General features: G+C 40.1%; 1 protein-coding gene across 1 annotated transcript; it reads right to left on the minus strand.

The window, feature by feature from the left end:
• Positions 1-5,082: 5,082 nt before the first annotated feature.
• poc1bl (POC1 centriolar protein homolog B (Chlamydomonas), like) lies at positions 5,083-27,487 on the minus strand. The gene is made up of 11 exons (XM_074613123.1): positions 27,327-27,487; positions 22,540-22,974; positions 19,128-19,297; positions 16,068-16,257; positions 15,744-15,929; positions 14,314-14,431; positions 12,318-12,494; positions 10,188-10,319; positions 8,516-8,626; positions 6,925-7,077; positions 5,083-6,799 (listed from the first exon to the last, which is right to left on the minus strand). Exons 2-11 carry the CDS (start codon positions 22,923-22,925, stop codon positions 6,668-6,670), a joined length of 1,755 nt encoding a protein of 584 aa, XP_074469224.1. The 5' UTR covers positions 22,926-22,974; positions 27,327-27,487; the 3' UTR covers positions 5,083-6,667.

A 27,487-nucleotide genomic window follows, 5' to 3' on the forward strand; every position in this document is an offset into this window, starting at 1 on the left:
GAACAAAACTAACTTGCACAATGACACATGAGGGCAGATATAATAAATGCAGTATGCTATCCTTACCAGAAAGTTTAAAAATGCTAAGTATACTTGGCTTCTACAGACAAGTATACAGAAAAGTCTAAGTAAACTTGGCTTCTACAGACAAGTACACAGAAAAGTCTAAGTAAACTTGGCTTATACTGACAAGTGTACCGAAAAGTCTAAGTATACTTGGCTTCTACAGACAAGTATACAGAAAAGTCTAAGTAAACTTGGCTTCTACAGACAAGTATACAGAAAAGTCTAAGTAAACTTGGCTTCTACAGACAAGTATACAGAAAAGTCTAAGTAAACTTGGCTTCTACAGACAAGTATACAGAAAAGTCTAAGTAAACTTGGCTTCTACAGACAAGTACACAGAAAAGTCTAAGTAAACTTGGCTTCTACAGACAAGTACACAGAAAAGTCTAAGTAAACTTGGCTTCTACAGACAAGTACACAGAAAAGTCTAAGTAAACTTGGCTTCTACAGACAAGTACACAGAAAAGTCTAAGTAAACTTGGCTTATACTGACAAGTATACAGAAAAGTCTAAGTAAACTTGGCTTATACTGACAAAGTATACAGAAAAGTCTAAGTATACTTGGCTTATACTGACAAGTGTACCGAAAAGTCTAAGTATACTTGGCTTATACTGACAAGTGTACCGAAAAGTCTAAGTATACTTGGCTTCTACAGACAAGTATACAGAAAAGTCTAAGTAAACTTGGCTTATACTGACAAGTATAGAGAATACTGTAAGTTAAAGAAAACTTACAAGTATACTTGCAGTAAACACTAATAAAATAGTAGTTTACTGAGAGTATACTTTAAAGTGTACTTTCATGAACTAAAAAGTGCTAAAAGTATAAGGCTACAAGTATATAACTAGTAAACAAACAGCATACCTATAAGTTCACTTCTTAATATAGTTGCAGTACAAAATACAACTTAGATACTCAAAGTTTATTCTTACACTTGAAATGTCCTAAATGTATATATGCATATTCCAACCAAAATGCCCGATCACTTTCCATGTGGTTTATTAGTCTATAGATGATATTAGCTGCAACCACAGACTGTATACAGCATATTGGTTGCTAGAAAGTTTCTGTTTTCATGGTTAGGTTAATTTGAAAAATGAAAGTGCTGTAGTTTTTTATTCTGATCCTGCAGCTAATTTGTCAACAACAGACTTTTAACTTGAAAGGGAAATAGTTAAACCGGAAGTGTATTGTGTTAGTTCCTGTAACTTGACACGGTTGAAGTTAAACGTGTATGTTCAGGTAAATCTTTTACCGTTTAGTAGGGGGTCAAAGGTCAAACATTATGGCCTGAGATATCTACTAATCAACTGACACTTTGAGTTGAGTTTCACTTTGAGTGTTTTTATCAAATATTAGATACAGACAGTTGATATTTATTGACCTTCCTCGGGTTTCTAACATAATAGCCATTGTGGGTCTTGTGACTCATTTTCGCCCTTATTTACTGTACAATCGTTAAAATGTATTTTCTACGAAACCCTGGTACTTTTGATCAAACTTTTAATTCAGAAGACTGTGTGGAAAAAATATTTCTATTGGAGGTACTAATATACTGAAAGAGAAGTGCTTTAACAAAAATATTATTATTAAGTCAAATAGCAAGTGGAGCAAGTGTCTTTATGTAATACATAAATAATTGGCTATAAGTTAAAGTATACAAAGTGTACTTTCATAAACCAAAAATTGGGCTACAAGTATATAGTATACTTGTAGTATAAAATCTATTAAACTGAGAGTACTTTAAAGTGTACTTTCATGAACTAAAAAGTGGGCCAATTTAGTCCCAAGAAGTATTGAATTAGTACACTACTAGTATACTACTAGTACACTGATATTAGTATAATTACTTAAGTATACTTCAGGGAAATATACTTGAACTTTACTTAAGTATACTTGATCAAATAAACTTGAACTACTTTTTCATACGGGCTAGATGTGTTTGGTCTTCCTTATTTGAGGATATACATTGGGAGAAAGCTTAGAAAATGTGTGATAAGTATCAATAACCAACTTAAGGAAGTGTCTTTCAAGATATTACATAGAATTTATCCAGTAAAACTTGTGTTAGAAAGATTCAAACTGGTTATTGATTATAATTTCTGTAGACTCGAAAAAAAAAATTATTTAACATGCTGTATATCATACAATTATTTATTATTTTGGAAAATTCCATATCCATGAGAAAAATGGTCAAGAACCAAGCCAACTTTCCTGCATTTTATTAACAAATTCAAACAATATAGCACCATCTTACCCAATATTAAAATAAAAAACCATTAAGACCTTTAAGTTATTAAATGATTATAATATGATGTATATAAACGAAATTATGGCATTATGAAATGTATATTTAATTATTTTTTGTTTTGTCTTTTTTTCAATTGTCTATTTGTCTGTTTGTATATCTGTAGTTGAACATGTTCAATAAAGAAAGCATTAAAAAAAGATCTTTAAAATGTATCGATGAGCTGCTATTAATAACAACACCCCAGCCTCAGATAAGGCACATTTTTATATTAACTACCCCAAAACCCTATAACACACTTAATCCTCTTCACTGACCCTGGGAGAACTCAGTACCCGAGCTTAGAAATTATTTACCCTGGTGGTCTTAATTCATATGCAGCCAGTTGTCACTCATATGAAACTGATATGAAAACTCTTGACACCAAAGATGAAATCTGACACAAAATGTATGTATAAGCAAATTAAAATGCTAAATAATTAAGGTGATCGTTCAAGGCGAGAAGGTAATATGAGTGGCATGCTGTTTGATCGAGTACTCATATTGTGAAAACTACAAAGAGATACGGGAAGGCAACAAGTCAGCCGGAGTGTTGTAATATATCACGGTAGACTGGGCTTGTCGTGTCTGTCTGAGACACAATATTAATGTTAATGCATGAGGGCGTTTTCATTTAGGACCGGATGATGGATAACATTTCCATGCAACAGATATTTGGTGGGGAAATGAAACAATAGTGAACAGCACCTTGATCCTCTCTGTTGTAACTCCATGTCTGGCATGGACCAAACAAAACAAAACAAAACAAATACATTTAGCCTTTATTCATTCAAGACATAAGGACTGAAATACCACAGATTTCCAAAATATAACTTTTATTTTTACTCTTATACAGTATTTCCTACCTCTAATAAAAACACTTAAAGCTGCAGTAGGTAGAATTGGAGCAAATACAAAATATTTATTTATTTACTTGTTTACTTATTAGTTATTTTTTATAAAACAGTCACCATATCCTGACAGTAGTACATGAGACAGGTAATCTGAAAGAAATCATGCGCCGCTGTGTCCTCCTAATGGCATCTGCAAGATTTCACACTTGAGGAAAACAACCAATCACAGCCGACCTGGAGCCTTGCCGTCTCTGAGCAGCTGTCAATCACTCACAAACTCCAATCAAATGGTCAAACTAGGCAGCGCTGATCAAATATGAATCAGTATTCTGTTACTGTAATGCCTATTTCTCCCCTCAAATGTCTTCAGAAACATCTTGTAGTGTACTGTTTAACTGTAAAATGAAAAAGTTTGTGACTCAGCAGCCATGTTGAGATCTGTTGAAGAAATACCAAGCACCGCCCACCAGCCGGAGCACAGCCAATAGGAACAGCCAATATAAACACTCTCTCTGAAATGACCTGTGATTGGCCAAAGTCTCCCGTCACAGGCTAGATTTTTTGAAGCGTGAAAACAGAGCAATGAGGAGGCGCAGAAGTCTAGTTTTCTCTCAGAACACTTGAATTACAATATGCTGAAAGGTTATTATGGGATTTTTGCCCATCGATGCCAAAAATATTCTGCCTACTGCAGGTTTAAATTGGGGGAAAAATAGAAACATTTCATCAATAATGGAAAGGCCAATGTGAAGCATAGGCAGTGAAAGAGGCATTTGAAGAATTTACTAAACCAGCCTTGATGACAGGATGGGGAGCGTTCAACTCAACCAAAGCCCTCATTAACTTTTCTCTGACACAACAGGAAAGCAGTTGATCCTGTTTGTCACACCTCATGTTTGTTGTTTGTTGATGACTCAGATGGAATGTGGACAATATTTGTCATTGTTTTCTGTTGTTAACTGATTTCCAATAATAAATATATACATACATTTGCATAAAGCAGCATATTTGCCCACTCCCACGTTGATAAGAGTATCAAATACTTGACAAATCTCCCTTTAAGGTTTTGACAGCCCTAATATATATATATATATATATATACATACATAGATAGATACTTTAATCTTAGTGGTTTCTACCATCACCAATTTAATTTTTTTTGTTATTTGCTTTCCTTCCAGTAGGTGGTGCCAAATGACTGTGGATAGTGTAACCTGCCACTGGATGCTGTGGCAGATTTTCAGTAGGGGGAGGCCGGGGTTGGTTGGCACACTTTTCCTCTGGCATAATTTATGTTTTAAGAATATTCTAACCAGCAGAAAATTAAAGGTTACGGTCTCAGTTATAATTAAATGTGTTTTAACCTGCACACGTTTTCCTTTTGCCATTGACCATTCTAAATAATACGAATTAGCTAACAATATAAATATTGTTTTTAATCTTTCAAAATGGATTTAATGTCTCAAAATACCACAATAAAATATACATTTACTCACATTTGACCCAACTTTGTGATGAAATGATGTTAGTCAGCTACCATCACAGACTCTCAAATCTTATATAAAAATATATATGATTCCTATGTCTGTTAACAAGAATAACACATTTCCACTATCTCTATCTAACACAGTTTTATAATATGTTTAGTCCACTGACCACTTTTTACTTTTGATACTATAAAACTGAGATGTTATGTTTTAACATAGTCGATGAGTGCAGGTCAAGAAAGCGAACATTTTGATGTTCCATTTTTGTTTCTGACCTTTAAAAGGACCAGAAAATATCTGTGTGCCTACCAACCCCTGTATCCAACACTGACAATTTAGCTACCGTGTGCAGAGCGGAGATAGAAACAGAGAAAATGACAGCGTGTATCTGGTGTTAGTTTTTTATTCTTTCAATCATCCCAACAGATTTAATCATCACTGAATCATCCATCCCATTTCATTCACCCTCTTCTTCATATCAAGTAATCATCATCACCACCATCCCTTTTGCATTATCAGTAGTTTTAAAGGTGCTTTACGACAGCACTGTCCCACTCTGGTCCCTTAAACCAAAACATTATTTACAAAGGAAACACAAAACAGGCGTCGTCTTACATGTTTACCTCAATTGACTGGTATGAAAATCTCATATTCATGATTTCAAAAGACTGCAGATGCCAAACATTGCTCAGCGATAAGCAGTCTCCGGCAAATACAGCTGCTACTCGACAAACATTTCACCAACAGTTACAATGCATTTCTTGGTCATTGAATCCCAGTAGAAACACCAACAGGTCTTTAGTGGAAAAAAACAAAGTAGGAGTGTTTTTTTTGCTGCTTCAAGTACGGTTTACACACACAGGAGTCATAACACAAACAGTCTGGCACTGCCAAGTTGAAGGATTAAAAAAACAGGCGCTCCCTTTAAGGCTTCTTGTGTCGAAATAGTGCATCAAGCCAGTGTTGTTTTTAGCATTTAAACACATTTCTAAATACATTTGAGATCCGCTGGCACGTTTCATTTCGGCACTTTATGGATGACAACCTTTCAAAAGGCACAGTGACAGATGAGTTTAGTCAGTATTCTTAACTTTACACGACAAGGAAGAATCGATTACAACATTCCCGTCAACTCACTGAACCCTCTGGGGCAACTTGCACTTAGTACAAAATGCTTAATGAATGCTTCAAGTCATGTTCGGGCAGCACTCTACCATGAAACTGGCTCCACAGGCACGAGATGGAATTGAGAAGCAGTGTAGTATGACCGCAGCGCTCTCTGCCCGTTTTCCTCTCACGTGATGTTAGGAAGTAGCCGGTTTGGGGCAAAATGCTGCTGACCTTACATTCCCTGGCACGTCTTCTTTGAGCAGCCCGTCTTTTAAAATCATTTTTGACAACTCAACAAACAATCATGAGGATTTAACAATAATAAATTCATATTAATTGCACATCAAGGTAACATTATTTTTGTAGTGCAGCGTGTCGTTTTCTAGGAAATGCTTCAATCTCTTTGAAAAAGGCACTTCTTCATGCGCTGGACAGTTCGAATCAGTTTCACTGCCCTTCACTTCGTTGCATTAGATAGAAAGAGCACGTGACATTAATGACACTTCAGATGTGCGCTTGACTCCATTTTTGGTTGCAGAGGCACTTGGATGAAAGCAAACCCGAGAGTAAAAGTCTCGAGGTCAGCCGGTCTCCTCAAAAAGACCAAATAAACCTTTGCCTTACGATTCTCATTCACTCTGCCGCTATCTGCACTTATTCAGTCATTCACATGGGTATAAAAGCTCTGAATTGGGTGATTCATTGGCTTAAAGTGACTGTTTCACCGCCTTTCAATTGCTCACCGTTTCCCATTCAAATGGAGAGCAGTCTTGGAGAGAAGACATCCACTGTAGTAATTGCACTATGGTAAAAAAAAAGGTCACTTGAGGTTTCCTGCTACTTTCTCTTCTTCCTCCTCCTCCTACCACTCGAACTTCCACTGCTGATTTTTGTCTCCCGGGGTGCAACGCCTCATCTGGGTGTCCGTGCGGCCCTCTGGCGTGCGGTAGGCCGTCATACACATGTCTGATTGAGAGTGGTAGATGGTCCCATCCTGAAAGATTTTAAGGAGAAAGTTTAGATTACAGGTAGGACAAGAATGTGTGTGACGTTTAGTCTAGTGGAATAATAATGGGGTACTTGGGGTGTACTTGTGTGTGTGAGTGTGTGAACCCCTACCTTTCTGAAATCCCAGGTGATGCTGGTGGGTTTGAGCTCCCCATCACTAGGGCAGTGCCTCATACTGATGGAGGCCTGCCCCTCTGTTACTTCAGCACACAGTTCTGTCACCGAGTTGAAACGGATCTCCTTTTGACTGGTGTATTCAAAGTACTGGAGCAGAAGAAAGACCTGGTCAGTGTTGTGCATGAACACGCTAAAAGAGAGTGCTCAGGAGGTGATGAGCTCAGGAACGCCATAGCATCGGACCAGTTTAACAGAAAAATTGAAAGAAATGAACTAGTGCATTTTAATATGTGTGAACTGAACTTTGAGCTAGCTCTTGTGAAGTGTGAACTTGCCCAACACTGGACGTGGTTATGTTGTTATTATCTCTGTATATACAGCATGAATGTGTGTTTCTTTGCCATGAAATGTAAATTATTTTGGAAAGCAACTGCAAAAACAGCAGTGACTGAGAGTGAAACACGGCTCTTCCTTCTTTCCAGTTGTTTTGGTACGTCTCTCTTTCTACCTTAATCTCTCTTCTTTATTAAAAAAGCCTTTTAACCAGCACAATAGTGCAGTTTGGCATGTTTTTTTTCCTACTAGGATTACAGGATGTTTTCCTATCAAGCTGCTGTGGGATCCAGTCCTGGCCAAGCCACCGCTGTATGGCGTGTCTGCGTGTCTCATCAGTAAAAGACGGGGCCTTGAACCTCTCAATCAACCAGACGTGAACACAAACCCAACTCTCCCCTATCTGGTGTCAATTCAACATCCTGGCCCCGTCGGGACAAAAGATGCAACACTCCCTGTGCTCCCTGTTAAATGGAGGGTCAGGTAATCAATCTTCATCCTTCTCTTTACATCTCATACATTTTTCATACATCGGGGCCCATAATAGTAGTTAATGAAAGACTCACTCGGGGCCCCTGTGTCTGGCTTCAAACTTATTTACCCGGGTTGTGCCATTCATTCTGCCGGCGAGGCTCATATATCTTTTAAATGGAACGTGGTTGTTATGTGGGCCGGGGAGTGGGGAGCAGGAGGGAGGCGGTGAAGGGCTCTCAAGGTTTTTGTTTCAGCGGGGAGCCATCCAAACATTGATTTTCAGTCACACATGGTGCTTTATATGACTGGGGACACCTGATGCAGCGCATCAGTGGGGTAATCAGAGATATAAAGCACGTTGGAGATTCACAGAGAGGAGCCCTGCCTATTGTCTGACTCCAACATTAAATATACATCCTCACAGACAAATAATCTACCGGTTGCTACACCATCCATCACTGGAGTTGGCAGGCACTCAATTTAAAAGTACCTGTGATTCAATTGCACAATATTTTTGGGGTATATATGTGGATACAACTCCAGTCTTAGTTTTTCCCCTCATTAAATTCAAGTCATGCTGGACACACCAGCAGAGAGCAATTTTCTGGTGTGAATCAACTGTGGCAGTTCGTTTTAGGGGGTTAGCAGAAAGCGTTGACATTTCAAGACGCATCTCCCACGGGGCGGAGAGAGGTTGTGAGATTGTGACAAGAGAGAATACGTGCACGAGAGGGAGGGAGACAGACGGAATAAATGAGGTGTGAAATGCTTAATGTACCTGGTTGCCTCCCTGGCCGTGGCAGCCAAACAGAGAAAGGTGGGCGCCTGTGGGACTGTGCTCTGGGGAGTTGTAGTCCAGACATTCGGAGTGTATCCCTGAGCTACGTACCTGGCAGGAGGAGAACAATAAAACATCGATACAAATTAAAATGCTGTGCTTTTATTGATGTGAGCAGTTTCTCTTGTTGGTTTTATTTCTTTGCAGGCAGACTGTAAGGTCACATACAGAACAGCACCACTGAGGCTGCTAGATTGATGCTGCGATTTATTTTGTTCCAAATTGGAAGTCGGAGCTGAGAATGATGTCACCCCCGAGTTGACCGCGTTCCAGTACAACCAGTCAAAAAATTTAATCGGGTTTGCTCCAGCCATGTTAGCCATTGTTAGCAATATCAAAACAATGCATTACTCAGGTATTTTGCGCATACTAACACCATAGCAACGTGTCCACATTTGGACAGTACTGTGTGTACGACTGATTTAATAAGACACAAATAAGACATGAGTGCTATAAACAGTATATTACTACATCTTTTTTACTGATGATGTACAGAGTAGCCATCTGGGATTTTGAGGTAGGGGTTGGTGAGGTTCGTCCGACTTTCCGAGTTGGAAATCCGACTCAGAAATTCAGACTTCCCAGTTCAAATGCAACGCAGAGTCAGTCCTCTGAATATGACTTTTTCCTGCTTACACCGATTAAGCAATCAATATGAAATAGACACATTTTCCCTTACTAATGCTTTCCTATCAAAATCTGTCAAGGTGAAACAGGTGGCAACATGGCAAGGTGGTGGATTTCTGGATGTTAAGGCCGAAGAAATCCTTGGAGGATTTTTCGTTTTCCTTCATACACAGTGGTTACATCGTGGTGGCTAAAATTTAATAATTTTAACCGCCAACATTTAAGGACCAGTGTGTAGGATATAGTGGCATCTAGTGGTGATGTTGCAGATTGCAACCAACTGAATAGGCCACCGCTCACTCCTCCCTTTCACAAGCGTGTCGGAAAACTACGGTGGCCTTAAGGTAACATATAAAATGCGAAAGGCTCTCTTTAGAGTCAGTGTTTGGTTTGTTCGTTCTGGGCTACTGTAGAAAAAGGCAGTGCAACATGGGGGACTCTGTGAAGAGGACCAAGGCTAGTGAATGGAGGCTGGGACACGGTCCCGCTCCCTATGTAGATATGAAGGATTCATTATAAGCTAACAAAAACACAACAATTCTTAGTTTCAGGTGATTATACACTAATGAAAACATAGTTATGAATAATATATTCCATTTCTGCCAATAGATCCTCCTAAATCCTACACACTGGACCTTAAGGCAACCAAGAATTATGTGCAAAGCGTGTTACAATGGAATACTCCACAAGGTGTCTGCGTTATTATGTTCTTGAGCCCAGCCCAAATGGGTTTTGTTTGTCTTAGTCCAGCCTTCTCACTTTCATTTGTTCCCACATCCTGCCCCAGCCTAACACCCAGTTTCACACTCTCAATAAATGGAATTTAAGAAATCAAGACACAACTGCAATCCTTTTGACTTCAGTAACTAGGCTGGAGCAAATCAGCACAAGATCTGCGATTAGTGTAATGAAACACCGATGCTGCACTTATATCGTAAACAGGAGGACAAATAATGGAATACAGATGCGGATAGCAGACACTCACAGCCCCATGCCAGCCCTCCTTGTCCTCAGGTACGTGTAGATCGGGATAGATATTCTTCAGATACCAGTCAAAACTGTTGCATTTCAGCCTATCCCTCAGCAGCAGCCGCTCTGAGATATCCCCAAAGGTCTCCTGGAAAGTAAGCACACAATGAATAAGTTATCTTTCACTGGCAGGAGAGCATGATAATGTTTATTAACGACACAGAACAGACAACATCTGTTTGGCTCTACTTTTTGATTGTATTCATTATAATATACACACTGTTCTTTTGTGGCATATGTGTATTTGAAGCAGGCCCTTGCTTACTCTGCAGCAGAATACTGTGCCCCTGTTTGGTCCAGGTCACCCCATACACACCATGTGGACACCCAGCTCAACACAACCATGCGAATCATAAGCGGGACTATTCGTTCAACACCACTCCCCTGGCTCCCTGTCCTATCCAATATAACCCCCCCACATATCCAGCGAGTAGCATCTACTCAAAGGATGCTTCAAAAGGTCGAAGACTCTCCCCATCTACCAATCCATGCAGACATCTTCAACCCACCCCTGCTTAGCCAGCCTTCACAAATGGGGCAGCAGCCCAAGCCCATTGTGTGCCTGTGGAGAGGTGCAAACAATGGAACACATCATTGAAGCTTGCCCGCTCCACAGTCTAAAAGGAGGGTTAGACACCCTCCATACAGCAGACCAGGAGGCAACTGCATGGCTCAAGGACTTTGCATTCGCTAAATAAATAAATAAATTTGAAGCAGTTAAAACTAAACTAAGTAAAGTAAATATTTACATCCTGGTTATATACTGATCACCAGGACACCAAGTAGCACGTGGTTGTTGGCACCTAATGAACATACCAGTACATCAGATAGTCGTGTTTGCTTAAGTAGGGAACTCCTTAAATCCAGAGCATTCACACACCTTAAACCTTTGCACTGCCTGAGGGTGGAATATATCTACAAGGAAATTTCTTTTTACAGTTAAATCATTCTACAATAAATCTCCATACAAATATTCATAAAATTAAAAATTAATGCTTGGTGTTCTTGTGGAAAAACAGGCAGATAAAGTAACTCAGAAACTACATTAATAATAAATCTGGAAGACACATTGAAGTTGTCGCCCATCTGTTGGAACATCTTTAAAAAAAATAAAAACAATTTTAAAGGAACAGTGTGTAGGATCCGGCGGTATCTAGTGGTGAGGTTGCAGATAACAACTTCTACCGTGTGCCAAGCGTGTAGGATTGCTACGGTGGCCGAAGCGAAAACGCGAATGGCCCTCTCTAGAGACAGTTGTTGTAAAAGTAGCGTGCTTAGAGTGTGTGTGTACGTGGGAAGTGAGTGGTGAAGCAAGAGAGAGAGAGAGCGGCAGCGACGGGAGCGAGTAACGTTATCGATTCCGGAAAAGTTTGGTTTCTCGGTTCTGGTGATTGTACAATGAAGACGCATACTTATTAATATTATATTCCATTTCTGCCAATAGATCCCACTAAATGTTACACACTGTCCCTTTAAGTCACTAAATGTGCTTAATGAAAAAGAATTGAGCACTATTAAACAACATTATTGCCTATCTGTTAACATAATAATGACAGCAGCATAATATACTTGGAGCTGGTGATCTGGTCTGGCAGTGCTGTGTTCAATCTCCCCCTGACCAGGTAATTTATTGTTTGATCAAAGATCCCCGACATTAATAATGCACTTCTTTTCAGATAGGTGAAACTGAGATCCATGAATTTTTGATGGTGCCCAATACTCAGAACCTGAGAGGCACACGGCACACGAACCGCACGCACTCTCGTCGTGCACGCCCTCTCACACGTACGCATGACCCAGTCAGACAGACAGCGTTTCATCATATGTTGACACCTAGACAGGTGAATCATATCATATAAAACACGTAAATCTAACATCATGTTAGCCACTCTCTGTAACACGATGCTGCTTGGTGTAACAAACACACACAAGACAGCGCTCAGCGCCTCGAGAATCTATTTGTCCAAACATGATTTAGTATTCTAAGGTCAGCTTCTTGCATTCCTCAAAACAGCATCTCATCAGCACACGTCTAGCCAGACATACTGTTTAAAAACACGGTTTCTTTCATTTGTATCTGTCCTACCTTTTTGGCCGGGGGATTCCTGTTGTAGAAGTGATTCTTATAAGAGTCCATCCAAACCTCTGCAGCTCGTACGGTATTCTGGAGGAAGTTGGGCCGTGCATAAGGGGCCTTTTTAGGGAACACGTGGCCCACGTGAGAGCAGGGGTGAATCTCCAGGCTCCCTCCGCACTGCCACACCTGAGGGGGTTAAACACATAAGGCATATGATAGATGAGATCTTTTTTTAGTTTCCTTTAAACTCATAACCTTCACGGAAAACAAATTAGATATCTGTGTGGTTAAATAATCCTCCTGTGGTGTAGTCCAATAAATATCAACACTCGGTATGTAGCAATGAGCCTGACTCCAATTAAAACATGTCTCCAAGGTAAGTTTTAAGTGTTTACTGAAGTGCTTAGCGGTACAAAAGACGTAGTTAAATCGAGTCAAAAACTATGTTGCTCCGTAGACATCTGTCTGTTCTAGTTGTGCCTATGACGTAATTTAATGCGTCTACATGAGCGCTTTTTATACACATTAATAATAAAACAAATATGCAATTCCTTAATGTGAAAAAGAATATTTTTACATTCTTCAAAGTATATTCTTCCATGTTTTTTTAAGATATGGCTCTTACACCTCCAAAGGTTTACCAAACCCTTGTACACAGTATATTTATATACCCATTACAAGATTAAATAAACGATAAATAGAGAATAATGGAAGCCAGGAATGAACTGTAATGGACAGCTGTACGTGTTGTTAATCTTTCCACATGGGCTCTAACAATGATGTGCACATATTATGATAGAGAATCAGCAGTTACACGGATCATTAACCCAGTATTGTCTATTGTACACTATGTGTGAAATGAAATGCGACAACAACTGGTGAACTTTGGCACTTAAATTTACTGCTGGTGTTTATTACTTTGTCATTCAAGCTTGACTTATCTGCCAATAAACTAGCAGGTAATTTGTAAGTAGGAAGTAGTACATTTTGCATTAGGTCTGCTTGATGGGTGTTGATTGTGGTGACTGATGCAACGCTAGAAATCTTTTCTGAATGACAAACACAGCTCTTTACCTTCAACCTCACCATGAAAATTCAAACCCTGCTGCTGCTTGGAGTCATGAGGCTGCATTTGAAAACAGCTTGGATTTATGGTAGAAATTTGCATAGTATAATTGCTTGATATTCCACCACGGAAAAACAAACTAAAAAAAAAAAAAAAAAACTTTAAAAAATGAAAGGTTTTTAACACGGTATTTCTCAACACTTGCCTGAGCTATGTTCCAATCACACAAGGCAAAATCGTTATCATATATCCATAGCCAAACAGCCATTACATGGCAGTCCCTTCCATCTTAATTCACCAGGCATTTTACCCGACACCATATTTTTTTTATTTTAGCACTCAGGGTTGCAAACCAATTCACTAAACATAAATTATGTATGGCAAAAAAGTCCCAGCGAGAGGCATTTTTATTTCCACATGCATAACACATCACTCAGGGGAACGGCCCATTCGTCTTCACACCGAAACCACGCACACACTATAAATCATGCACAAACAATTTACATTGCCTACCCTTGCTCCGGCTACAAACTCACACACGGACTAAAATCTGGGACAATTTGATTGACGCAAACAAGTGAAAAGCGACACCGACGTCACAACAAGGTATCAGCCAATATCAGGGTGCAGTCTCAGATGGCTGACTGTGATCTGACACTGACATGTGTCTCTCTCACACCAACTACCCACTGACTGTCAGCTGTTAAGAGGGATGAATCAAAGGATCACCCTATGACTAAAATATTCTCTTTGGAAAGGAACTGCCAATCAACGTCGATGATGTTTCTGTCTCCTCTTTATCACAAACGAGCTGAGTCACTGGATGTGAGTAAGCGATTCTGCGAGCTGGATTAGTCACTCTTTACTCTGGTCTCATATTGCTAAGTGGCATCGCAATGGTAAACTCTGTGGTCGTCACTGGAGGAGAACTGAACTCACCCTGAAGGAGAGCTCCAGGTTTTCTCCTCCCCACACCTCCATGCCCGTGTCGTATGTGCCCAGATACTCAAAGTAGGCCTTGCTCACAGCAAATAATCCACCTGCCATTGTCGGAGACCTGGGAGAAACAGGGAAAATAAGGTAACGTTATAATGGAAGTTTTCAATCCTTTGCTTCCATCCCCTTCCACAGAAATAATTTAGCCCTTTATTTGAATCCATAATTAGTTACTCACTGTCTAATAAAGTGATTCCAAAAGACTGGGTCGAGACCCACAGGTGGGTCACAGGAGATCTCGTTAGGGTTGCCAAATAAATTTGCAATTTCTTCCATAGTCATTTATTTAAGATGTATATCTGGAGTACACCTTTGAGCCACATGAGGGAGTCTGATGTTCTGATGATTGTAGCCTACTTATAATGTTGAATCTAATATGAAATGCTAGCATACATTCTGTTTGTTTAACTGATGAGAGGAAAAAACTAGAGCCTGTTAACTCCGCCTAAATGTATATATTTGGTTTAATTTATAAAGTATTGAACATGTGTGTATGTTTTCAATAACATAACATAAAACGAAGTTGTGATTTATCAAATGTATATCTCTTCGAAATAGCTGGTTTGACCTATTCAAGATAATGTAAGGTGATGCGGAAATGGCAGTTAAACGGTTAGGAATGTTCATTTATGTACAAATTCACTCTTCTCACAGTTTATAGTAAGGCCTATTGTGAATTAGGTCGCGATGGTTTGTCATTTTTAAAAAGTGGGTCCCAAGAAAAGGAGTTTAGGAAATGGTCCAATACACCACCTTTAGAAGATGTGAACCACCTTATTAAAAGAAGCCTTTAAAGAGGAACTATATCTAAGCTAATAACCATCCTGCCCACAGCTTGTCCAGTGCAAAATTTCAAAACCATGCACCATGCAGTTGGGTGTGACACAAGCGCAACAGACCACATGAAGTGCAACAGACTATAACCTTTCAACCCATACAAGTCAGTGCAGCAATGACTTTCCTCCAAACAAGATTTAGTGTGAAGTTTGTCTTTAAAAGCAGCTTCAACTTGAGGCAGGGTGAATTTAAAGTTGATAAAAATGTTGGGGATTGTATGAGAGTTTACGTTGCTTCTAACAACAATATGGGTATGACGAAACTAAAAGGATAATTAGGACGTTTGTTTTGAGATGTTTTCAGTCTGGGCTTGTTAAAATCAAGAAATAGATTCCTCTAATTGAGTCAAAGTATTGATCCCAGTATTTCAAAGATCAGTCAAATGTTCTTAGGGTGTAACAGAAGTGGAAATGTAAGTAATACAGTAATATAACACGTGCCGTGACAAATTAGCCTCTGAGCTCTAAACTGGTACGTGCCAATCTGATTAAGTGATCTTCCACTAGAGTAGACCTTGTGAAGTATCATACTGTCACCTGATGGGGTCACTGCGAGACTTGCGCCTCTTGCGTTCCACTTCGGGAACAGAGTGCCACTGAAAGGTGAGTCTCCAGTCAAAGCCTCCGATCATCGGCTCATCCGTTTGCGTGTAAAACTCAAAGGTGTTCCAGTCAATGGTGTCGATCACAGGGCACACAATGGTACTGGCGTTCTCACCGATCCTAAACACAACGCGTGGCCAATCACATGCAGAAAACAGGGAGAGGGAAAAGAGAAAAAAACACTCTGGTTTGGTATTTGGCTTTGATTTTGATTCAGGTTTTCAGAAAGCTTTTACTCATCACATTTGGTGAACCCACCTTTCCAGCAGAGGCTCAATCCAGCCAGGGACACACTCACAGTGGCAATCCAGAAATGTCAGCACATCCCCCGTGGCATAGGTGGCACCGATGAGACGTGCCCGGACCAGACCCTCCCTTTTGTTGGGGCGAATGAGCCGCACGCGATTCAGTTTACTGAGGTAGTCAGCTAGTTTGGATTTCAGGTATCCTATTTGTCATAACAAACACACACAAACACACATAATCACAATTTGTAACATTAAAGTTAAGTTATTTCCTTGTCCTACATGTACCTTCTTTTTCTTTAAAGCTGCCTTAATCGATTTTTAGCCACTAGAGAAAGGATTCTCAAACTTTTTGGGGGCAGGGACCCCTTATGGGTGAGAACATTTTCCAAGATACCCCTCATACTCGTAACACAGATCAAGCATATGCTTACTAGCATTTATACTCTTAGATGTCATTGGAACTATTTATATTCTAAACCTTTTCAAACTAAATACTTCAGATCTGTTTCATAGCGATAAACAAAAACACGTTTCAATTTGAATCATGTTAATACCATAATATACTTTTAAACAGAAGGTGAATTTTATTCAAATTGCATTTGGACTCAACTTGACAGCATTTATACTGTTTAAGCAATTCATCTTAAAAGCTTTCAAAAAATGCTTTCAAACTACAGCAGCAAGACTGGTAGTCCTTATAAATCCAGATATTTAAACTTACCAGTCTAAAGCTGACTTTCAGTAAGTAATTCAACTTAAAAATAATGAACTTATTGCTCCTTATTCAAATCATAGACAGAAAGATCTGAACAAATCACAACAGAAGTTATCATAATAGTGTTACAGAACACAACACAGTATTACTACTACTATTACTTTAGAAAAATGTCATTGAAATGGTTGCATTAGTATGAGTGAAGTGACTGATTCATGACAGATTGATGTGATTTGTCACAATCATATCAGAGTTTCTATTGGCCCAAAGCTAACATGGGTGAGAGTAATGGACACAATATGCTTGTTTTATTGGCCCAAATGGTCCCCATCTGTAGTTTTGCACTCTTTAATGATACAGTACAATTTCATAATTTATAGCAAATTAGTTCGTGGACCTCCTGGCAGAGTGCCACGTACCCAGCTTTGAGAATCACTGCACTAGAGGACAAAAGGATGGCCGAACAAGCTGAGATATACACAGCTGCCAACTCAGTGGCCTATAAAGCTTGTTACGGCTAATAATTAGCTTAAATGGGGTCAAAGGCTGCAGTTTCAGAAATCCTTTTTGAATTACACATTTATCTTGTGAATTGAGTCATTTGATTCAATGTTAACATAAAAAAATATTGGTTAATGCAGGTTCAACCACATACGTTACATTACAATAAAACATTTGCTGATAATACTTTTCCCAGTTAGGTAAACTTCAATATCAGGTGAGTGGCGTTAACACACCTTTTCTGGTCTAACTGACGTTAATACAAGGCTCGGTAGGTTACACCCTGTTCAATCAAACTGGAAACTTGAGAGAAAGCTGTCAGTCCTGTCAGTCTGTCTGCAGTAAAGCGCTCTGGTTGGGGAGTGGAGTGTCTAGCATTCCATTTCGTCAGCGTGGTCAGAGGAGAGGAAATGATGTCACTGCAGCTCAGTGCACGCTAAAGTAATCATTATGGTGTAACGTCTCCTATACACAGACTAGACAAGCTGGGACCGAATACTAATGCCATTAAGACAGACAGAATGACATTAAGCTACTCCTATATCCAGTTTATAACACAAAGGAGTGTCATTCACAGAGTTTGCTGTTGGAGACCGTGGGATGCGGTTGAAAGCTCAGAAAAGCTTGACCTTTCAGTTGAGACTATTTTGTCACATATACAATTCACACTGAAGTTCATACGAGTGCCACATAGATGCGTACGCTGTGCAGCTACATTCAGGACTCAAGAATGATATGCATTTGCCTTCTTGTCTTTCAATTAAAAAGAAAATGGAAATCATTGGGCTGACAAATAGAGACAGACAACCATTCATGCTCACATTCACACCTACGGGCAATTTAGAGTCAACAATGAACCTAACCTGCATTCTTTGGACTGTGGGAGGAAACCTGAGTACCCGGAGAAAACCCACGCTAACACGAGGAGAACATTCAAACTCCACACAGAAGGGCCCAAGCCAGGTTTGAACATACGACCCTCTTTGTATGGAGCATCAACAATCCAAAAAACATCTTTTTCCGGTTTGGTCCAGAGATGTTTTCTACCAAATTTGGTGAGGATTGCTTAAAATGTGTAGGAGTAGCAAAAAAATCTGATTTGGACACAATTCAAAATGTCGGAAAAACAGTTTAGACGCAAATGGAAGTGGCTTACATGGATAGATTCGTCGGCAACAAAAAAATCCTACGAATTTTGTAACTGAGAGTTACGGTTCAAAAGTTACAGGCCAAAATGTAAAGTTCATTGTTATAGTGCCACCATCTGTCCAAATTGCACCAAATTCAACACTGCACTTCCTCCCCCAGCAATACACCTGCCAAGTGTGAAGTAGATTGGACGAGCGGTTCTCGAGATATGCTAAGGTAATACAGAAAGACAGACAGACAGACAAACAGACAGACAGACAGACAGAGATAGATGATTTTTAGCCGTTTTAGAAAAATCCCTGCATTTTAACCTTTACAAGTTACCAAAAACAAGACAAACGACTTCCAGTCCGCCTTCAAGTGATGCTGCACCTTGTTTCATCATTAGAGGAATGTGTCCAGACTAGTATCTGAGGACGTTTGTCTAATTGCTTTCAGAATACATCCAGAGGCCTGATCTATTATTCATTGCTCCATAGATAGCATCTTTTCTTCTATATATAGCCGAGTCCTGCTTGACTCATTCTACTGCACGTTGTCAATGTGAAGAAATCAAAGCACAACTGAGGTTTGTCTGCTTTACTAGACAAAAGGCTGTCGGTCCTCTTTGTTTTCTGAGCTTCAAAGACTCTTTTCTATCAGTTTTAATTTTACAGACAGAAAAAAACAACACAATTGTTTATTTATCAGCGTAGAGCGTCAGACCTCGGTCACTGAAGTCATCGATGAGGATGATCTCTTTCAACAGGATGGCAGGCGTGGTCTCCAGGACGCTGTGAATCGTCCTCAGCAGGGTGGACCAGGCCTCGTTGTAGAACGCTATGATCACAGAGGTTGTGGGTAAACGCCGGTAGTCAAACTTCTTAGTTCGGCATCTGAGGTGTGTTTGTGGGTGGGGTGGAGGAAGAGACAGACAGAGTTGACATAAGCAACAGTATACATGTACAGTATGTATTCATAAAAGAAACGACAGCATATCCTAAAGGAACTCATACAAGCAAGAAATGTTTCTTTCATATGGTCAGAGCAGCTTCACTATTGTAGTAGGAGGAGGAGGAGGAGGAGGAGGAGGAGGTATCTGGTCTTAATCCAGATGGCAGTCATTAAAACAATAAAGAGCCGCAGAAATATGGATGGGGGCGGGGAGGGTATCACACCAGTGAGCAACATACCACAGCAGTGCTCTGGGACAGACCACAGAAACTTGAGCAAACAAGAGACGAAGAGAGCCGAACAGAGAGAGAGAGAGAGGACAGGGTGAAAATCACAGTGAAAAACTGTCAGCTAATAACTTGAGGGAATGAGAACAAAAGGAGACACGAGAGAGAGAGAGAAAAAACACCACAAAGATAAACACATTTTTTACACAGAGCTCTATTATTATGAATAAGTGGCATACAACACAGAGAGATGTCACCATTGGCTCAGGCTGAATGATAATGTTGTAGCCAAGGGATAAACCCACAACTATGACACCGCCTAGAACAAATTAGAACAAACGCGTCCTGGCATTAGTTACGACCAATCAAATAAGCTGTTTCCCTTTCCTTTCAAAAGCACCGTGTTCACAGTGCTGCAACAGTTTCATGATGGAGAGAGAGAACAAAAAAGAAACGTGCTCTCAGGAGGAAACTGATGTAATTATAGAGTAGGTGCAGAGCTGCAACAAGCGTACACACAGTACACCACCTTCAAATAAATTACACATTTGCTTACATTGTTGCTAGGCTTAAAGCCAAGCAGAAAAACGCAGCACACTTGGGACAGCTTGACAGATTCACCATCCGTTAAGTGATATATGTGAAGGATGCAATCTCACGTCGTGTATATAACAGCCCATAACGACTGACTGGCAGCTCTACGCCCATCATTCACACCTCAGCTGTGTAGTTATAAAGCATGTTGACACTGTTTAAGTAAAGCTAACTGACACATCATCCACAAAACAAGTCTGTAAGCCTTATGAATAGAATATGTTCATACAGAAATAGCATCACTGCGTCTTGAGTCATGCAACTCGGTCGTGGTATGAGCGGGCGGACGGCGGAGCACATGAGCTCCGTGACACTAAAGCTGCACACCACTTCACCCCTTGCACTTGTCAGAAATGTCACTCTGTCAGCGCAGATACCCATCACGCATGTCATAAAAGTGACAGCCTGTGCAGTGCGGTGACTCCGTTTTAAAATCTCCACAACATGCTGCCAGTGAATGCGATTACGCTGGAGGACTGATAGAGATATATGTCTTGTTTTTGAATGTTATCCTTGCATAAGCACAGAGTTTGACTTTTCAACCTTCCTGGCAGTTTCCTCAGCGCAGTGAGAAGATCAAAGCATCTCTTTAGTCTACGTTTGGATACGCAGGCGTCCGTCTCGCTGGTGAAAATGGGTTATTCCAGTTTCACCGGGGCAAGATTAATTTCTCTGTGTCTGTGGTTTTAAGTCCAATTTAGAAGATTTAGCTTGACATATTTAATGCCGGCAATTTAGAAAATGTATCCTTAGATGTAATCATAGGGCTGCTAAAAGATTTTATGCTTAACTGGGACACTCCAGGGCATATAAAACAAATACAAGGCTTTAGCACAAATGATGGTTCCCACCACGCCGATGGATACCACATCTGGGTTTCATTAGAGTGGGAGACAAGGGGTGGGAGGAAATATCAATACACGTACGTATCGCGATATTATGTTCTGTGATACTGTATCGATTCTCAAAAACACTATTGATTTTTAAAAGGTCTGATTTATTACATTTTTATGTAGAAGAATATTTTTAAAAAAAACAAAAAAAACATCCATTACAGATTTTAGAAAGGTGCCGAATAAAAGTATGGCTTTTCTTGAAAAAAAATATTATGATTGTGAATTAATAATTGTAAAAGTTTTAGCAGGTCCAAAATGAATGTTTTGTTTATCTCTGTGGAAGATATCAGACGTTCGGCTCCAATTTCTGATTAGGCTTGTGAGCCAATTGTAAAACGACATTGGTATCTTGTGGTATCTCTGGGTCACCACTTAGTGTGGAAACAATGGATAAATGGCTGAGATTGACGGTAAGTGCCTGGCAACGACTTGTTGTGAAGAAAATGCAATGGAACGGGGGAGGGAGAATGTGACATCTAGTGGCTGAATGTTATCAAAGTTATCAATAGCACCTTTAATTAATAGTTTACATGCAAAAAAATTGTGTCAGTGGTTCATTATGTGTTGTGTTTAAACCCCCGGCTGGGAGACGGCAGTGTTGTAATCTAATCTTCCACTCCAACGTAACAATGTAAACTGAGAGAGGAAGTAGTCAGATTGTATGCATATGGAGGTATGTTCTTTATACTATGACAGTTTTCCAGAAATTCGATTTTAAAAATCTCAATATATCGCCTTGCTTACAGTATTGCAATATATTGAATCGTACACCCTGTATCATGACATGTATCGTATTGCCAGATTCTTGCTGAAACACAGCCCTAATAAGCTGGTGCAGGGAATCATACGGAACAAAACGTGTAAGTGTCATAAACGTTCGTTCGTCACAGGGTTTAATTCCTGAAATAATTCAAAATCAAATGGGAAAATCCCATTGGCTTTTTGTGGAAGGAACCAGTATGATGCTAACTTCCGGGTTGGCCAACAAAAATACGTCATCCCTGCAGCTCTCTATAGGAGCCAGTAAGGGATAAAGCAAAGGCTAAAGGAGAAACTCTTAATAAAAGACATCATCCTCTGTGTGTCATCACAGAGGCTGAGTTGGGAATAGCTGTGGACAACAACTCTGGATGGAATAAATCCATTCAGACAGGGAGCTGCTTACACCAGCTTCAATAAACCCTGCAATGCATCCAGAGAGCTTTCATCCTTGTTTCTAACTGTCAGTGGAAAACTGATCCCAGTAAAGAGCTCAACTTAATCTCTATTGAGTCATTTATCCCTGACTCAGTTGTAGCATAGTTATCAGCATCATGCAGCTTTCAAGGCCAGTGATACATATATGTTTTGGCTAGAACCTCAAAGAAAATAGCGAGCTATAAAAGAAGAATTTCTTAGAAAACAATTTTAGTAAACAGACTCATGGGTCCATCACTCCTGTTTAGGATGCCTTTTTGCTCTACTTACTCATTCATCCTGCTGTCCTGGATGTGCCGATGGAGGGAAATCTTATCGCTGGCATAGATATTGATAGCATAACGCTCCACGCTGTCCTGCTCCTGTTTCTTTTCTTCTGGACTGAGGGTGAGGTGCGTGGCCCGACCCCATTCCCCCGGCGCGTTGCTGTCCGGTGATGGCTTAACATAGAGGGGCCTAGCCAGCTGTCCATCAGCCCCGCTCTCCTCTAGGGCGACATGTCTCACATGAACATTGTGCTCCTTCTCGTCCTCCTCCAGAGAAGAAGGCGGGGGGTAATGGGTGGCCGTCAACAGAAGGTAGCCCAACCACAGCACCCAGAGCATGAAGCCAGCCTTGGCCAAAGTAACAAGTTTTCGAGAGAAGCGCCCCCTCATGACGGAAAGCCCAACGGAAGCTTCGGGGTGCCCTACAGGACACAAGGCTCTGGGGAACAGAAAGAGACACAGAATGAAATAAAAAACATGATCATTTAAGCAGCTGTGGGTAGAATTGGAGAATAACATTTTTATAAAACGGTCAGTATATCCCAACAGCAGTGCATGAGACAGGTAATCTGAAAAAAAAATCATGAGCCTCTGTGTCCTCCGGTGCTCCTAATGGCATCTGCGGGATTTCACAGACCGGAGGAAAACGACCAATCAGAGCCGAGCTGGAGCCTGCCGTCTCTGAGCAGCTGTCAATCACTCGCGAACTCCGATCAAACGGTCAAACTAGGCAGCGCTGATGAAATATGAATCAATATTCTGTTACTGTAATGCCTATTTCTCGCCTCAAATATTTTCGGAAACATCTTGTAGTGTACTGTTTTGCTGTAAAACGAGAAAATTTGTGACCTTATGTTGAGATCAGTTGAGGAAATACGAAGCACCGATCACCAGCCAGAGCAAACTTTCTCAACTTTTTTAAAGCCTGAAAACAGAGCCATGAGGAGGTGCAGAAGTCTAGTTATCTCTCAGGGCACTTGAATTACAATATGCTGAAAGGTTATTATGGAATTTTTGCGCCAATGATGCCAAAAATATTCTGCTTATTTGCAGGTTTAACTTTATAACATGTAAGAAACATAAAACGGAGAGGGAAGGAAAAATCCAACCATGGCACCAAGTGATTACCTCTGACAGGAGGAGATTTACAAGATTGAACTCTTTAATCGAAGCTCTCCCCATTAGAACGAGGTTTAATCAAGTAACAAACCCATTCGCAATGAAGTGAAGTTACTCACCTAAACACTTACACCCAAGCAAAATAGCGCTTGCCTCTAAATTCGCAAGGGCCCCGAGGACACAGCTCCAACAGAGCAGGCCAGTAGTAATCAACACCGACACCATAAATATAATTGCAGGCTCAGGGCTGCATTAAGACGCTCATCAAATACAAATTGCAAAGATGGAAGAGGCTAAATTACGCCTTAGCATACAGTAATGTGCTGAATAAATTGAGTCTGTGATGCACTCCAATGAGAGATGTGTTAACCTCATGAACTTCATTACAGCGGTGAATCACAGTGATCTTAAATAAGGAGGCATTTTACACAGCTTTTAAATGTCATGTGAGGTTTCCAATCAGCCAGTTCACACTTGTTCATCAGCACCATTACCAGGAAAAACATAAATATTGTCCACAAGATCATATCAGATGTTTCCCCGCAAAATGAATCACTTTCAGCTTCAGCTAAAATATCTTCTGAAAAATGTTTGGCTTGATGAATTACATTTTTAGTAAAGCTTTTACGATGTTCCTAGTACATACTAGGGATGCACTGATGAGACTTTTTCAGTCCTGATACCGATATAGATACCTGGGCTTTGGGTATCAGCTGATACCGAGTACTGATCCGATACCAGTGTTTAATTAATAAGCTGTATGCCTCACTGTGTGGACGTGACTGGGATCATTCTTTTATGTGTAAGGCACATTGCTTTCCTAACTTTGTAAAAGAAAATGTAACAAATAAATACATAGATATAAATTTAATGAATTGCTATTTATTATTAAAATAATAAATTGTACACCAACAACTTTAACGGAAATTATAATTCAAGTGTAAACCTTTTCAATGCAGCAACAAATTAGTCCAAACCTATAAAGGAATTCAAATTACAGCATATAATGTAGGGCTGCACGATTATGGCCAAGATGATAATCACGATTATTTCGGATCAATATTGATATCACGATTATTCATCGATTTTAGCGACAACATATTTTTATTGCATTTTCACATTAAAATAAACAGAGGACTGCTTTCACGTCCATGCTGTGCTACATTCCTGCTAATGTACAAATTATGGCTGAACGATGTTGGAAAAAAACTGACATTGCAATATTTTTTTCTGCTATATATATATACTGCAATATGAAAAAATACAGGCATATTCACCCTACCCTTTTGTTAGCTACATTTTAGAGTTAATTGCTTCAATCTGGTGCACTTTGAGAGCAAAATTAGCAACATTAACAGCTAGATAAACAATGTTATGCTCTGAATTTACACATAAACACATTGGTTGTATAGATAATATATATACCCAAAAGTGAAGCCAAAACATCTCGATCACCAGCTGGGCTGTTAGTTTAGGAAGCGATTAATACTTGATTAATTGTGCAGCCCTAATATAACGTCTATAGTATATAAACACACTCCCGATCCAGGTATTTGAGTCTGTATCGGCTCGATCTGATACCGTTATCACTAGTACACACAACCTGTTACATAGCATTCCCGTATTTAAGAACCAGAGTGACAGTAATCAAACATTCTGATCCAAGCTAGCCTTTTGTTGTTTGTTTTAGATTTCATCAAGCATTTTCGAAGGGTTCCTCAATTTAGGATTTGCATTCCCTTCCCCTGAGCTAAAAAAAAAAGTAGCATGCCGAATATTTGTACAAAGATGGATCCCTTTTTTTGCTGAATTAGAAATAGGATTAGCCCGAGTTTGTAGGCACACAAAGACGTCAATTTCGACATTTCATGTCTGACAGATCAGCTTAGCATGCCAGGATTTAAAAGAGGGCTGCGGTAAAAACAGACCACTTATCTATGTTGACACTGAACTGAGTGTAATCACATAATTGTGTTGCATTAATATTAGAGCAGGGGTGCCATTTACAGTAGTGCCAGCCAGTGCCAGACAGGCTTAGCGGCAATACTGAAGCGCACACAGACACACACAAACCAACAGTGCTTTCTCTTCCTCACACCAGAGCACAATGATATCCTAATTCTGCAAAACAATGGTTACTTCTGGGAACAGTGTGGCTTTATGTAGCTACAGAGAAACACTCAAATAAAGGTGTGTGTGTGTGTGTGCAAAGTGTGTGTGAGAGTCTATATGCATCTATGGTACAGAGTCAGAGGAGTCCTTCAAGGCAGCAGGCATGCAGCACAGCCCTTTCACTAGTCTGGGCCCTGGCCAGAGGACTCTGGAGTCCTGAGGTTACAAAATGGAGACGCCGGCAGACAAAACCCCCTTTTATTGGCCGTCCATCACACCTTCCACTCTCTCTCTCTGAATCTGATACTGAAGGGGAGCCGTTTGGAACGAACCGTAGGGGACACAGGGCTAAGATGCAGCTTAAATCCTGCCCCACTTTCTTTTTTTTTTTGGCTAAGAGGGAATGAAACAAAAAAAAAATGGGCGAGGGATAAGATTTGCATTTGCTTCCCAAGCTGTAGTTCAAACCCTGTCATGCTAAGAGGTCTTTAAGAAGAAAGAGAGCAATGAAAAAGATGGGTCAGCAATTTATGTCACAGTTATACAGAAGAAACTTGATGTGTTTGGAGTCACTTGATTCTCACATGTCAGGTTAACTAATGTGACACACGAGAGAGGCTCTCCATGGTTAATCTGGAATGAAACAGCATGCTGTACTATAATACACGCCTCGTTTCCTTGTCCGCCTGTCAAGAGAGAGAGAAGAACAACAATCCAACAAAAGGACCAGTGGAACAGGTCACACAAGCAGCCAGTCAAAAAAAGCAAAGCAACTCCCCAACCGGTTGCTCCTTTTCAGTATCGTGAAAGAGCCATAAACAGGACTCCTCTCAACAACACAAACATCTCCCTGCTGCTTACATTATGTGTGTATACAACTGACAGCAAACTGTGTTTAAAGGAGCCAGGGATGTGATGAGGAGATGACAGGCTTAATTTAAAAAGCTGGATAGAGACATTCTCTGACACACATCCAATTAAATCCAAACAGACTTGAGCTTCTCTATAAAAACAGAGAGAGGTTTGACAAATTATATCTTCATCACTTGAGCAGATGGGATGCCAAAAAAAAAACAACACTTGAAAGCAAAAGTAAAACTCAATGTCCTCCATATTTATACTGAATTTAGTGATCTAACTTGTATCTTTTTAGGAGATTATCTTTGAAGAAAGAGGTGTCACAGGTGTTATAGGAGGGAAGAGAGACAAGTAGTGATTCCCTGTCACGACTATAGCTGCAGGCAGAACTAGTTCAGCAACAGGTCTGTCATGTTAAACCAGTGTTAGGATCACAATGTGTCTTATAGTCGTCCAATCAATGACTCAGAAGAATAACGACATCTCAACTTTTCACAGAGGTATCTACGACAAAACGACGAGCTAAAAAAGTCAACTATTGTTCCTTTTTAGTCACTATTAACTTCGTTGTCAAACCGACTAACTGTGTGACTTTACTGGTAAACAAGCAAGGAAGTTATTGACTAACAACACTTTGAGCATAATGTACGTTACATGACCGTCTCTCAAGAAAAGTACGAGATTATCTTGTTAAAAGTTTACCTTCAAAACAAGTTACATGTCGAGGAGTTTCCTCTGACGTTGCTAAGGCCGGTGTAGTCCCGTGTTTGTCAGCCAGACTGCGGTTCTTCTTCCAGTCAAACCTCTGGCTTGCAGATGTCAGCATACCCACATCCTCTCCTCCACGTTGTTAGGCTGCTGAC

This window comes from Sebastes fasciatus, chromosome 17 (genome assembly GCF_043250625.1).
Source record: "Sebastes fasciatus isolate fSebFas1 chromosome 17, fSebFas1.pri, whole genome shotgun sequence".
In the NCBI taxonomy this organism is placed as follows: Eukaryota; Metazoa; Chordata; class Actinopteri; order Perciformes; family Sebastidae; genus Sebastes; species Sebastes fasciatus.